The sequence below is a fragment of the Strigops habroptila genome, chromosome 4 (genome assembly GCF_004027225.2).
Source record: "Strigops habroptila isolate Jane chromosome 4, bStrHab1.2.pri, whole genome shotgun sequence".
NCBI classification, from domain to species: domain Eukaryota; kingdom Metazoa; phylum Chordata; class Aves; order Psittaciformes; family Psittacidae; genus Strigops; species Strigops habroptila.
Window position 1 is genome coordinate 29,123,432 of NC_046358.1, and position 15,418 is coordinate 29,138,849.

The 15,418-nt window shown below is 35.6% G+C and overlaps 1 protein-coding gene across 3 annotated transcripts in view; it reads left to right on the plus strand.

Annotated features, from left to right (window-relative positions):
- The window catches only part of TTC7B (tetratricopeptide repeat domain 7B), a 141,507-nt gene that overhangs the window by 39,634 nt on the left and 86,455 nt on the right, over positions 1-15,418 (plus strand). For all 3 annotated transcript variants that reach the window (XM_030484706.2, XM_030484707.1, XM_030484708.1), the window contains exons 6-8: positions 7,903-7,981; positions 9,368-9,540; positions 13,812-13,875. In XM_030484706.2, the coding sequence (XP_030340566.1) occupies positions 7,903-7,981; positions 9,368-9,540; positions 13,812-13,875 (316 nt within the window). The remainder of the gene's footprint in view (positions 1-7,902; positions 7,982-9,367; positions 9,541-13,811; positions 13,876-15,418) is intronic.

Here is a 15,418-nt window from a genome sequence, read left to right on the forward strand (position 1 = left end):
AGGGAACTTGGCTCTTGGAAGAACTAGGAGACTAATTCTGTACAGACCTTCTAAAAAAAAAAAAAAAAAAAAGCCAACCAAAAAAGCCCCCAAAACAACAAGAAAAGTGACGAAAACGACGACAAAACTCCGTAATACTAAAGGACAATTCATCTTTATCTTAAATAATAATAACTATTTATAAGCTATTTTTACAAAGAGTTACCAGATTACTTTGAGTATTCAACACTATCCTCTTAAGCTGTAAGCAGTACTGTACCAATTGAGTTGTATCAGAGTGTTTATATATTCAAAAATCGGTGAACAAAGACTTACAGTGCTAAGAAAAGCTGAATACTGTGCAGGTATTTGAGGGTGTATGTGTCTTGTTTCATTTGTTATTGAGATTAAAGGCATTTGGAAACTCATCAATTCTTCCAGTCTCCATTACTCAACTTATTTCCTTGTCATTGTCCAAACAATTCACAAAGTTATTCCTAATTTTTTAAAATATAAAACAGTATTAGACTGACCATGGTTGGGTATTCACTGCTGTGAATACCTTGGAGACATAATACATGTTACAGAAATGCTAGCCACAAGCTGAAGCTTGAAAGGCAGGCAAGCTCTACTTGTATGTTTTCAGATGACTACTGGAAAATTCCCCTTCCCTCCTCCTGATTTACATGTCCTTTCCTTTTAAAATATGTAACTGCGAGGATAAAGTGCTATACAGCCAGTTTACTGAGGAGTGCTTGTAATGTTGTTGTGTTGGGGTTTTGGTTTGTTTTGGGTTTTGTGTGTGTGGTTTTTGTTTTGGTTTGTTTTGGTTTTTTTGTAGACATGAAGGCATTTTGGTGTTTGTACTGAAATAGTTTTGTTTGGGTTTGATACACCTCTTAAATCTGACCTTTTCTGCCTCTCAGATTCTTCTTCCAATGCTGGCCCATTTTCCTGAAAGAGCTTTTTTTGAATTCCTGTTTGATAGGCTGTATTTTAAGCATGAGAAGGTAAAAGCAACACTTCCTTCTCTAGGTGTGTGGTGCCTTGTCCATTTTATTTTGGTCCTGTGCGTAAGCATAGTACATATGTATAAATAATTTTGATAAAGTTTCAGTGCCTTTCTGTTTACCAAATCCCCACCTTACTGAACATGGGTATTTTAAAATAGTTTCTTTGGAAACAAGTAGCTTCTCAGAGATTACGTGCAAACAGATGCATGTCTGTCTGGTAAACAACTCATAGTGAAGTAATCTCATTTACTTTACTGTGGTATTTTCATAAGACTATTGGCAGGGTGTTTTATAGAGGTGTTCATATGTTCTCCTTCCTGGAAGAAGTGTTGCTGTAAGCCTCATGCTTAGGAATGCTGCATGCCTTCTTACCTGCAATGAATGAACAGAGGAGGAGTATAAAGAAAGGTGATTACTGATAAATATTCTGCTTGTATGTTTTGCACAGGCTTTTCTTTCCAGAAAGTGTTATCCTTCTTTGTAGGTAAAACTGTGTGTTATGTATAGTATGAGTTTGGAGAGTTCTGTCTCTCCCTGCCTTTCCCAAAGTTAATGTATTCAATTACAGTGAACACTGGTTCATGATAAATTTGAAGAGTATAAAAATAAAAGACAGCTCAGTAAGCATTTTCAGAATTGCAATTACGTGCAAAAGAGGAAAGGAAATCTTGTCCTCCGTTTTACTCTTGTTTAGTGTAACAGCCTGATAGCAAACATAAGAGTTGGCAATAAAAGGACAAAACTCTTATTAAGTACACTGATGAATAAATGGCACATAAACAACTTAAAGTGGTGGAAGACTGTGTGTGTTCTTCCAATTTTGACATCTCTAGCTAACCAGAAGCAGTAGCTTCAAAATAAAACACCTCCAGGGGTTACCAAGAGATTTAGAAAATCAGCAGAGGTTAGATAACCTCTTAGGTTATTTTGGTTATTTTTCTTTTCTTTTTTTCTTCTCCCTCCCCTGATTATTTTTCACTACCATTTTTCACACTTATCATAGTGCTGTTCTTACATGGCTGTCCAGTGTATTATTCTTTGGCTTTCGAGTTGGACAAGCATATCCAAGATATGACATCTTCTTTGGTGTTACCACTGGGAGGGCTCACCTACACGCAGTGCTCAGGGTTTGGCCTTTTTTGTTGTTGCTCAGTACTGTCTCTGAGTAAATACCTGATGTTTCGCTTTAGATTAGCTCTTTGGGTTCTAGCAATGTTACACTTTTGTTGGTGCATCCCAGCTCTTTTGTTGCTGCTTAAAATCTTGCATCTTATCAGAGTATACTTTCTTTATGATTTCTGCTTCTGATTTCTGACCTTCGAATCTTTAAGACAGGTAGTGAAACCATGCTCATGTTGGTCACTCTGCTGAAGTTCTCCATGCTTTTTGTATGCTTGATATTAAACTGAGTGGCTTCCTAGATCTTCAGTTTGGTATTCTAAACAAAATCACTGCTGGTGCTGTACATTCTTCCTTATAGTTCTGTAGGAGTTTTTATATTAAAAAAAATACAGATAAAATAACTCTATGAAGTTTATGACAATACAAATTAACTGATGTGTAATACAGTGTTAAATATTTACCAGAGTAAATTCTATTTACTTTATTCCCTCAGTTAACTTATTTCCTTAGTAAAACTTTCTGACATGTTTAAGCACTTTTTGCTTGTGAATTCAAGAGTGAGCTTTTTTTGTTTATGATTTCCTTTGACACCATCTTAATCTACCCCCATTTCTTCTTCTGACTAAATCTCTGCTTGAAAGGAGAAACTAGAAAAATAATAAGAGGTTAAGGGCAAGACTTCTAATGTACTGTTTCCGGTAACTGGAGAAGGCCTTCTGTGAATCTGGTCTTTGTGCTTAATAGTTGAATCTGGTACTTAGTGTATACATGTGCACATATATACATGTATATAGTGTGTTGTATATATACACTTAATTGAAAGAACAGCCAGGAGGAGCTGAGGTGATGGTGTCAAGAGAAGTAGTAAACAAAATGTGTAGTGGAGTCTTCTGTGGAGTCATTCTTTCTCCAAAAGAGCAGAAAACAAACAGCAAAGAAATTACAGCTTTCTGTCATTTTAGTGAGCTGAATTGGTTTGCTGTAAGGTGTTATAATTGCTGGTGGTGCTGTGAGAAAAGAGATAGGACCATGCAAGTGAGGGTTGGAAGATGTGAAGAAGGAAGAATGGTGGAAAAAGCGAACAAACACCAAGAGAGGAGAATGGGAAGAATAAGACCTTCCACTTTCAGTAGGAAACCATTGGGTAGACTTAACTGTCAGTGGAACTACATTCTAGGCAGTAAGTGTTCCCATTTTGAATGCATGAGTGCAAGAATTGCTGCTTGGTTGAGCATGTGTACCTGTAATGGCACACTGAAGGTGTTTCATTTATAAGCCCAAACATCAATCAAGAACCTTCAAGCATCAAGCAAACATGATCTGTAGTGAATTTGAGATGCCTGGGATTTCTTTTTCTGCATGAGTTAACAGTGGGTAAATTGAGAAGAGTATAATGATGCTTTTTTTTTTCTTTTCTTTTTTTAAGTGCAGTTAAAAAAAGAGAAGTTTAGATTCTTGCAGGAAAGGATTTTCCACATGTAATTCAGAAAGTAGTACCCAGTGAAAATCAATGTTTTGTAGAAATTATACAGTATTGTGAGAATATTCAAAGTGTAAGTGTGAAAGGAAGAGAGGGAAACGTGAGACAGAACACAACTGTCTGAAGTTCTGACTGTGTTACCTTTTGGAGATAAATATCTAAACCTTACCAGGATGTTTGCTGGAGGTGACTTGGATTGCATTAGATCCATCATCTTTCTAATTGTGACTAAAATTATGCTTCCACACTTCCCCCTCCACCCCCCCCGCCTCCTTAAACCTGAGGGAAAACAGATGCAGATATTAGTCACATCTGAAGCATCATTAGTTGCGTAGAAGACTTAGCCTCATCCATTTGGTCAGACCTTTAATAAAGTTATTGCAGAAAGCCATAGAATTTCATTCCTTCTTAATTTATTTTTATTTTTTTAAACTCATCTTTGTAGGCCTATGTAAAGCAATTGCTCTGGTATGGTAATTGGCATGCCTTGGTATTAGGATATTATTCTGTTACTGCTAAAGAGTTAATCTCTTGATTTGTCACGTTTCTTGCTTTTTGCTCATATAGTAACTTGATTCAATGTAAAAAATTTCTCATCTTAATGATGATGCCAAAGATGCTTTTTAAAACCAAGAGAGTTCTTGGTGATGATGGTGACAAATATGTTTACACCAAAACTTTGCTACTGCTGGCCTACATGCTTATATTCAGGTCTTCTGATCCTGCATTGAAAGTTTGTCTTTACTGCCCCTTAATTGTCTTCCTGTACTTTACTTGTATCGTATCTACAGTTACTGATTTCTCTCTCTGTTTAAGAGTGAACACCTTTGATAGATGCAGTTGGAATGTTTTCAGAGGAGCATAAAAGTTGATCTTTTAGGGTGCGAATATGTAGATACAAGGATGCAAAATTAGCCCTAAGGGCATCAATCCATATAGACTTTCAACAGTAGATTGTACTTTTAAATCCTGGTTCTCAGTCTTTAACTGGTATAGTGCTACTTAAAAAGTCAAAGTAGTTGGTTGGTTTGTTTGTTTTTTGCCTTGAAGATTCAAGGCAGCAAAACATTTTAATTAGTCTTTAAAAACTAGGAAGATGCAATTCAAAGGACTTGACTTGTGTATGTCCTGATGGGAGGCAGACATATAAACATGAATGCAACTAGCAGTGTCTATCTGTGGGCTGTCTTTGTTGTGTCTGAAATCACTTAAAACATTTCAGCTCTGAGTGCATGTTAATGTACCTTAAAATTCCTTGTCTCAAGAACGGAAGTGATCTCAAAGTCATTTACAGACACTGTGGGATGTTATTTTCTAAGTTAACCTGCCCTTTTGCTCTGGCATTCAATCATCACGGGCGGAACTGCTAACATGAAGGCACATCATAGTAAAAAGCAGGTAAAAGCTGTTTGCTTTCTAGGCTAGGCAGGAAAAGTATGTGCCCGAATAGCCACCACCCTCTTCTCTGCAGTGTTACAAACTGTTAACAAATACAGGAAATGTACTTTGCTAAAAGCTGTGCAGTGTGGAGATCTGCCATATTGTTCATCGTATGTTTTGCTTCAGTGCTTGTCTCTCAAAGCATTTAACCCAAATTTTTGGGTGATTTAGATTGTAGTTTTGAAGTGTATATTTTTTTAGTATACTTCCTGTAGAAGATGCTCGACAAATCTGTATTGTGCTTGTCTTCACTTGTGCAGTAGATCAGTGTTAAATGCTTTATGAAGCAAAACCTAATTTTGTATTTTAAGGTGTTTGGGGTTTTTTTCTTGTACAGTCTTACTGCTTTTTTCATGATACAGTAGAACTTCAGTCACAAGTTTCAGTCCCTTGTAGATGCTTATAAAAATGCAATAGGTTACTTCATGACAACCTGTCATGAAGTTCTTAAGGACATTTAAAGGTTGCATACTTTTTCAAAAGAGGGTTTTTTTTTGGTTCCTGTAACACATTAAAAGACATAAACTTCATATGGAAAAAATGCCAATTCGTAAAATTTCATAGAGATTTAAATTACTGTGATTTGAAGTTCTGCTACATAGTATATGTTTCATCTGTACTGGGGAATTAGTATTTCAAGCTGACAAGTTCTTGCTCTTGCTCTTTTTTGATAATTTTGCAAGCAACATTTCATGTTTTGGCAAATCTGGTTTTTTAAGTCTTGTTATGAGGACACATCTGTGACTTTGCAGTACAGTCCTTGAGAGAAAGCTCCATTCATGGTAATATGCACTTAGAGCAGAGGACCTAAAGCTGGGATTCCAGTGGTCTGGATTTGACTTTCTAAAATATTTGGCATGTGGTATTGCTGAATGGTATGTATTTTGGCTTTCCAAAGGTGCTGAATGTATCCAGCTTCCTCTGAGTTCAGAAGTTTTCTTTCTGTATTTACTTCATTAGTATATGAAGTTGGTGTAATATTCATTAAGAGGCCTGCCTCTGTGAAATATATAAATAAATATAATCTTTCATGCAGTTATTTCCATGTTAGCTTATACACAAGATTAATTTTCTTTGATAAGTACTAACTGGTCACTCTATGATCAGATTCTGCTGTAACACGGAGTTTTTACAAACAGTCATTATTTCTGGTGTGACTGGTGATTATTTCTTTTTAGCCAACTTTGACATAACTTTCAACCTGTACATACAGCTTTTGTTATTTGGAAATGCTAGTTCTTTTTAAATGAGCTTTTATGTAAAAATATTGTAGAAGGTGAACTTGTGCTAGTGAAAGATGTGTGTGCTGGAGACTAAAATTTCTGCAATACGCTCATAATCCTTTATTATATAAAATAGAACGGAGATGACCTCTGTCATGTAATCTGAAGACTAAAATTAATGACTGGGTCTCTAGGTAAAGTGATAAAGAGTTCTACAGTTCTATAGCAAGATCTCTCGCATCAAACACTGGCTTCAGGTATTCTGCAACTAAATTTAAGGAAAGGATCTGTGTAAAAATGCTGGCTTTTCTTGAATTTGTACAGAGTTGCAATTCAGAAGATCAGTATTTTAAATGTAATTGTAAATAAATGTAATTGTAAATAAAGACTTCAGAGTAAGGAAGGCAATTGCAAAACCAGTTTTATAGTGAAGTGCAGTAGTGCTTTTACTTGTGAGAAGATTACACAAAATGTAACATTTTTCTCAAGCCCATGTTAGGCAAATGTTACACAACTTGCACATAGAATCACAAGACAATACAGCTGTATGACATAGCAGCAACGATTTAACATAAAACATGCTTTTGATCAAATAATTTTCTTTTGCAACTAAATTTCAAATAGTGAAATGGCTGTCATATGTTGTGCATTGAGGTTGCAGAAAACATTTCTTCAGCTCAGCAAAAAGCCAACCCAGTCATTCACCAATTTAAAGACAAACTATATTAATACAAAATAAAATGTTCTCAACTGCTTTTAAGTGCAGTAGAAAAACAGATGAGATAACTGATATGAGAAAAAAATAAAGCTTACAGCTTCAAAATAATCTGTTGTTTGAGAAGAAAGTTTGGATCTGCAAAAATGGTTAGTGTGGATGATACCTCCTCTCGGAGGCTCTTGAATGTCTTTGCAAAAGCTGTTTAGGCAGCAGAAATGGATGAAGCATAGGCGAAGAAACAAACCTGGATTGCAGAAGCTCCATCAAAAGCCAGCTGGTGTCAAGAACGAAACACTGATACCCAGTCCTCTTCTACCCGCACAGTGGGCCTTGCTGGGTTTGTGCTCTTTCCTCTCTGAAAAGGAGAGGGGAAAAAAAATTTTGCATTACTTTCACTGAAGATTACAAGATTTACTCCTTTTTTATTTTCCTATTTTAAGGTGTCAAGAGACAGCTAAAATATAATGGTGTTTTTTTTGTTTTGTTCTGTTTGATTATTTGTTTAATTTTTTCCCCAAAGTTTATGCTTTGAAGCCTAATGTAATTGATAATTAAAACAGCTGTAGTAGCGAGACCAACTTCAGTTTTGTTTTTTCCTTCTTTTGGGTGGTCACTTCTTACACTTTTTCTTGCTTTCTCTTGAACTATCTACTGATCATGAAAATTTTTTTTTTTCAATAAACTGGCAGGGAATGTTGTTGTAATAATCAGCAGTGGGGTTCCCAAATGGATACATATATATTTATATAAAATATATGTATCCATGCCTATAGAGAAATATATATATCTGTCACAGAAAGGTGATGATGATGGGGGGGGGGGGGGAATAAAAAGGATAAAATGGATTTTAACAACTTTGCTGAGTAATGTATTAAGGTGTTACCAAATCCAAGTTGGAATACTGTCAAATTCTATGTTTATATGCAGGAACTTGACAAGAGGAGTTGGTAGATTTAGAGAGTTACTAAGAGCTGTCGAAACAAGAACTACACAAAATCTGCGAATGGTAAGTTATATTAAACCACATTCCTTTTGCAGCATCTGAATTTTAGTAGGCAGGTAAAGCATAAATATAATGGATGAGTTAGAGACAAATACCAGATACACAGCATATTGATCAGGATCTGTTATCCACTGCTTTATAAGGTTACATTTCCTGGCTGAAGTGAATGATTAAAATAAAAAGGCATGGTTGATGCCCAGTCTCTCCCCTATTTCTCTTTCCTGTTTGTGGTTATGGTTAAAACCTGATTGGTCTCTGACTGACCATACTTCCAACTTTAATCATAATTGCTCTGTTTATGATTTACCAAAGTTTCACAAGGGTGTTGTTTCATGGTTTTGTAAGGTAATGAGAGTGAAGACAGAGTGTAGTGTCTTTATGTGTGTTCTATTAAGTTGGAAGTTACCAAGTTATCATTTTTTTATTTTTCTGATAAAGCTTCTTAAAGGAAAACAATAAAAACTGAATCAGGAATGTTTGTTATTTATATTGTCAGAAAATAAACCTTTACCAAAAGAGTGATGTATCTTTTTTGCATCTTTTTGTAGTTAAAAGGCCAAGCCTTACATCTTTTGCTCTAATGTAGTGATTGTCAACATGTCCTAGATTAGTTTCCTAATACTAGGCTTTTAAAACTTCTAAAGTGGTTGGTTTCTTAATTAATTTAATAACTGTTTCCTAGTAAGGTTATAAAAATTATTAAATAAGAGACTTTCAATGGAGAGGGATGATATTGCAAACTTTAATAGAACAAAAGATGAAGAGCTTTTTGTGGTACAGGAATGAAGGTGGAAGATGCAGATTGATCATATTGTACTCTCTGTGGCTTAAACATTACATATCTGTTGCTGGAGAATGTTGCTGGGAAATACTGCCAATTCTGTGGAAATGTAGATCTTGACTACTTTCTACTGTGCTGGTACTAATCTCTTGAGTTTTCATCATCATGATACGTAGTCATGCAGCTTGTATGCATATGTATTAAACATTAAAGAGAAGATTAACCTGATAGTCATGCGTTGTAGGATGATTTAAAAGCTTTAGATCAATATTATTTACATAATATTTATTTAAGTATTTCTACAGTTAAATATATTGTGCCATGAATAGCTGGTCAAAATAAACTTTTTCACACAGATCTACAGCTACTTCAAAAGTATCTGGATTTAACTGATAAAATTGAAAAATTGTTTATTGCCATTTATTTTCTTTGTGGTTAGAGAATTGTACTGGGTACTTTCAAACAGCAGTATGCCTGTTTTTTTGTGTGTTTTAAAATAACAGAAAATATATTCTACCTGACTAGTTTTCATTAGAAGTAATCCAAACATTTTATAAGAGTCCCTATTCAGCATTTCTAAGGAAAATATTTATCTTTCACTTTTACAGACTATAGCAAGACAACTGGCTGAAATTTTGTTACGAGGCATGTGTGAACAGAGTTACTGGAATCCACTGGAAGATCCTCCTCACCAATCACCCCTAGATGATCCACTTCGAAAAGGTTCAAATACTAAGAATTATGCACTCAGCAGAAGACCGCGGGTATACACTGGAGAAAAGTATGGCTGAGTTTATACCTCTCTTGTTTCTATATTTGCAATTGTTACCAACTGCACTGGGTAATTTAGTTTCTATTTTTAAAAATGTAGAAGGAATTGCACAATGTGAATGTTTCCTATGCTGTGTGTATATATATGTTCCCTGAAGAGAACTAGGGAAGCAACATGCTTCTCCAGGCAGCAGTGTACACAAGACCTTTTGTTCTCAATTCCCAAAATATTGTTTTTATTCTGTACTGGGATATATGGTAGAGTCAATATCTCTTAATTATATCTGGGGTACAAAAGAAAACATGAACTAGGTGGCAAAATCTGAAATTGCACATTTTAAAAGTTGCGTGCTGTTTCTAGACCTCTATTCTGCTCTGCCATAAAAAGGAGAGAATTAGCAATATGGAGATTCAAATTCATCCCATTAGAAAAACCCAAAAGATACCTAGCAATTTGTCTCATAATTTTAATGTTAGTCTATTTCCCAAAGCAGCTACCTCTTAATCTTCTTAGGTTAGTTTTAGCATTTCTTTATAATGCCACCGTTTTGCTGAGTTTTATTCTTTCACTGATTCAAGTAAGTGGTATGGAATGGATCATTTTTGTGTCTTGTATCCTGTGGTTAATTCTAGAGTGGCTTTGGTGTGTACCTCTTCCTTCTTGAAAATGTGTGGGGTTTTTTAAACCACATTAGCCATTAGTATTATTATTAAAGGTGGATAGCCATTTTCTTGAATTTGAACTTTTTCTGAAATTTTAATAGCTTGTTGTTTGTTTTTATCTGATCAAATGTAAAATGGTTTCTAAGGTTAAAGTTGTTTTCCTGGGACACGCTCTGACAGTGCCAAAATATATATTGAAAAAATTTTGTGTTTTATTACAAGCCCTTGGGTGTAGCTTGCTACCTGAAAGTTACATGTTTGTGTCAAAGCATGCTGGTGAAATCTTAACCATTTGGCTTTGTCTTTTTTAATTTATTTTTTGTCATTGATACTATGCTTGATCTGATGAAATTTTATCGCACGCTTGTTTTATGTAATCTGCAACTTTTCCACTGCTCTACTTGTATTCTACACGCAAGTCCTTGTGGGATTGTGTGTTTTGTGTATATTTAATATAGTCAACAACTATTGCTTACTTGTTTTGATACATGTTGGAAAGCAGCGTGAGCCAGAGAGCTGAGCAGTGGAGATAATGGTCTAGCCAAGATTATGATTTGCCGTAGTAGGACAGTGCTAAGTTATGCAGATGGAGAAGACAGAAATTCTATTTAATTTTCAGAAAAAAAAAAAATACAGAAGAGGTTGTGGAGCTGGAGAATATCACTGGAGATACTCAAGATCCAACTGGAAATGGTCCTGGGCAACCTGCTAGTTGACCCTGCTTTGAGTGGAGGGGCTATACTAGACAATCGCCAGACAACCCCTCCAACTTCAACTGTCCTGTGATTCTCTGAAATTGGTGTGATCTGAGAATCTCAAGGAGATTGTTTTCCGTTTCATATGAAATTTTGACCTTTTTTCTCCAAAGAATTTATTCATTTGTTTTTATGTTGTGTTCTAGCTGGATTAAAATCCAAGCATTGTCTTTTAATTTCAGTTTTGTCTTACTATGTCTAGGATGTAAAGTCATTAGAAAGCAGTCTTTTGAGCTTTAAGAAAAGATGCAGGCATAGAGTTGAACATTCAATTTGCCAAAACAACTCTGCAAGCACATAATTAACAAACTGTACATGCATGCAGCCTTTTTGCTACAAAGGAAATATCTGGTTTGCGGTCACACCTTGATCACTGCACTTGAAAAGTATGCATTTATTGCCCAAACACAAGGAAGTTTTTTTAATGCAGCATCACACATTTTCTCATTCAAACTACTTCATTTGGCACAGCAAATTGTAAAGAAGAGTCTGTTCTCCTCTTATACATGCCTTATTAGTTTGTATGAAAGCTTTTTTCCATAATGTGACCTTGTTGTTATGTACAAGAGTCTGCTTCTAGAATACTTATAGCAGGTTTCTCAGGCTCAGTCTTTCAAACGTACGGTCTTCATTCTCAACTCAGCCTTTTGTAGAACCATGCCTCCTGGCAAAAGTGGGTCTTTGTTCTGTGTAATTTTCTTGTTCTTGGGACATGCAAGTGAGGAGTTCCATGATTTCAACAGAGCATGTAATTAAGTCCTTTTCTTTTGTCACATCGGAGTCATTAATACCAGATCATCTAAAATATGTCTAGCCAAGTTTCTTATCTCCAGCAGTGTTTGAAAGTAAGTACCCAAGGCAATGAATAGCAAGGCAGATATGTAGGAAAATTCTTCCTAGGTATTCATCTGACCATCAACTCTTGAGTCTGAGGTATATTGTTTTTTTCTAGTTATATTGCCTGATATCTTAAGTAACTGCATTGTGTTCTTTTGAGGATGATGAATGTGATTTGGCTAATACCAGTTATGATTTCATAGATCTCTGTGTTACTGCCCCTTCAGTTTTCTCAATCCTCAGTTGAAGAGCTGTTAAACTTCTTGGTTTGCCTTTGGTTGGTAGCCCTTTCATGCTTCCAGTTGCCTCTTTTGCTCTGCCCTGTTATGTTGGAATTACTTTACTCATATGCCTGCATCTGTCAGGAGACACAGTCTGAATTCAGCCAACTAAATTGACTTTATGTTTACACAGACCAAAGAAATTTCACAGTAATTTCTGCATTACGAGGATCTTCACTGTTTGAGGCAAACATCAACTTATTAACCAAAATATATTCAAAGTTGTAGGACAAAATAATGTTTGCTTTAATTTTGATAAGTCACTTTTTAGTAGTTCTCTTTAAGGCAACTTCCCTTTTTTTCTCTGAGAAAGTAATTTCTTCAGCAACTTCCAATTGTTATTCTGCTTTCTGGGAACCGCTGCCAGCCAGTCAGGTTAAGTCTACTTCCAGGTTGCTAAATTCTGCATCGAAGATTGGATAGGTAAATAGGGAGCTCTGTGATGCTTCCTCTTCACTCCTCATTCCCTGTCCTGGGTGGTTCTTATTCCACCCTAACTGTGGTTTGAAATTTCTTTGTTATGTAAAAATAAAACAGTCTTCTAAGATTTAGAATACTTTTCAAAATCTGATAAGCAACTTGCATTGAATAAAAATCCAATAACAAAATAACTGCCCAGGGGTCTGAGCTGCTGTGTATTACCACAGTGTGTTTGCAATGTTGCTTTCAAACCACCTGGAGTTAAGACGTGTTTTAGTTTTCATTTCCTTTCAGGCATTTAATTACTGCTTAAATTTCTAATGCATTTAAAAAAACCCTAAAAGGTGTTTTGATCTCAGACAAGTTTTGTTTCCCATTTGTGATTTATTGTAGTTTAAGTACCCTTTGGACTATAGGAATTGCTTATTAACAATGAGAAATTATTTCTGACATTTAAACAGGTAATTGTGGAATTATTGGTCTCAATTAACAGGAAGTGGTGCTTGTGCTAATTCAGAAACAGTTTAGAGAAATAAATCTGAAAAGTTAAAACAGTAGCTATTGTTTTGTGTGTATGTGAGAGAGAATGAATGAATGATTTCCTATCAGTCATGTACCCAATGCAGATTACTGTTGTCTGTCCAGCAGCATAGAAGAGTGTTCAGAAAGCATCTAGTGTTCAGAAAAAGCAGAAAAGTTTGCAAACTAGTCCTATGCAAATATTTAGTATTGTCATAAAAAATTATACTTCATTAAAAACAAATGTTTTAACTGCTTGGAAGTAACAGTGATTATGGCAAGCAGGCAGAGATTGCCGTGGCTCTTTTTTTTACGTATTCACAGCTATTGAATGCGTAAGAAAAACAATTCTCCAGCATATCTGATGAAAGACTAATAGAAGTATTTCTCCGTGTATTGCCTAAAATATGAAAGTTATCTTGTTCTTGTGGGAGAGTTTCTTGTTGCTGACCTTTGAATCAGTGATGTAGATTCAGCTCACATAGATTAGGTGCCAGAGGCTAGTTAAACTATGGGTACAGTTTTTACAGTTATCAAATCATGTGCAATTTGGGGGTATTTGAATGTGCTCACCTCTTACAGCTGTGGTGGTTTCATTCTCTTGTGTTTGGCCAGCTTTTCTGAAATGCAGATTTAAAGTATTGCAAAGAAATGTGTTTTAACCAATCATTTTTTTCTATGCAAGTTACTCTCTGTTCTCTATTCTGAATATTTTCCAGTTTTTACAGTACTCTTACTGTATTTGTGTAAGCTACTCCTAAAAGTAATGTGTTCTGCTTAAATAATTACATTCTCATTTTGAACAGCATCTTTTGTCCTCAAGAGAATACAGAAGAAGCCTTACTGTTGCTGCTTATTAGTGAATCTATGGTAGGTAAAATAGAGTGAATGTGCATGTGCTGTATGCGTATATGTTTTCTTTGGGTAGTTATTACATTGAAAATAGAACTTTTTTAGTCATGCCTTACTTTATGACTTGTGTTTCATTTTCTGTTAGGAAAGCAGGCAGTTCTGAAACTCAAGCTTCTGTTCCTCTGAGCCAGCAAGTTGAGGTCTGCAAGTGTTATGAATGGTTTTTCTCCATTAGAGTGGCTGAATGTAGCCTCCTTCTAACCACAGGCAGGTGAACACAAAGCCAGGTCATTCATTTGGCATTACTTATCAGTATGAACCACTGTTATACCAGCTAGTTGCCATTCATACAGACTCAAAACATAAGTTATTTTTGTTCTAAAAAACAAATCAAGGACTACTAGATGAGCGTAGTAAACATAGCCAAAAAGTATTATCCATTGTGCATTCGATCTCAGATATCAGTCAAATTTGTAAATTATTTTTAATGGAAGTGGCATTAGCTTTTGATACTGGTGCTATTGGATTTATTTTATTTTTTTTTTTTTATGTCCTCATTTCCGCAGTAGGCGATTCCTTTCAATGGTCTACTTGTGCCTTTTATCAGCCTTTCGTGTTTTCCTCTAGTGTAATTTTACTAGCCATCTATCAACTGCCACGTACTGACATGCTTATACGAGGCCAATTGCATGTTCTCCGATGGCAGAAATGAAAAGCTGAAGCTGGAATTTCTGCTGGTTTTCTAACTGGAGGAGTGGAGAACCTGAGGCATCATGTAACAATCTGTCTCACCGCACAACAGTGAGACTTAGTCTTTTAAGTTCTATGGGTAATTCAATTGCTTTCATGCTCTGACGTAATTTCTGTTTGGATATAGTTAAATAGGAACACAACATTTTAGTGAGCATTGTCCTATTTGAACTATTTCAAAGTGGCAAACGTTCACATTGTAGTGCAAACTATTTTCCACATTCCTAGTGATGTGCATTGCAGTGTTCATGACAGAATCTGTTACCAAAAAACTAGACTGAACAAATACCTCGATATACCCTGTGTTGGTTTTGCTGCAGTATATATTTAACACTGAAAGGGGCTGCCTGTGCCTCCTTAAGGTGCCTGAGCTGCTTGTGGAGATACGCAGAATTCTGATGTGAACTGTGGTCATGGTATGAAGTGAAAGGAGTCCCAGTCAGGATCTGGTTACGGATTACTGTATTTGCATGTATACTTCCTTGCATTAAGATGAGAAAAACCAAAAGTACTACCCCTCATTTCAAGTGACTTACAGCTTTTCCTTTGTGAATTAGATCTGCCTTGATTATATCAAACGCTTGTCACTGTACAGCATATACCATTATCAAGCTTTCAATATTTTATTTTGTTTTTTACAAGTAATTATTGCAGGTTATCTGAGGCAAAAGAGGTTTTTTGGGGGGAGTATAAAGTCTTTCACGTAATTGGCTTACTTTGGCTAAATAATTTGTTCAAATTAGTTTTGGAGGGGGAAAGGGGATGATTGAGCATAAAAAATTCATCACTACAGACTTACCTTTCTGAGAGT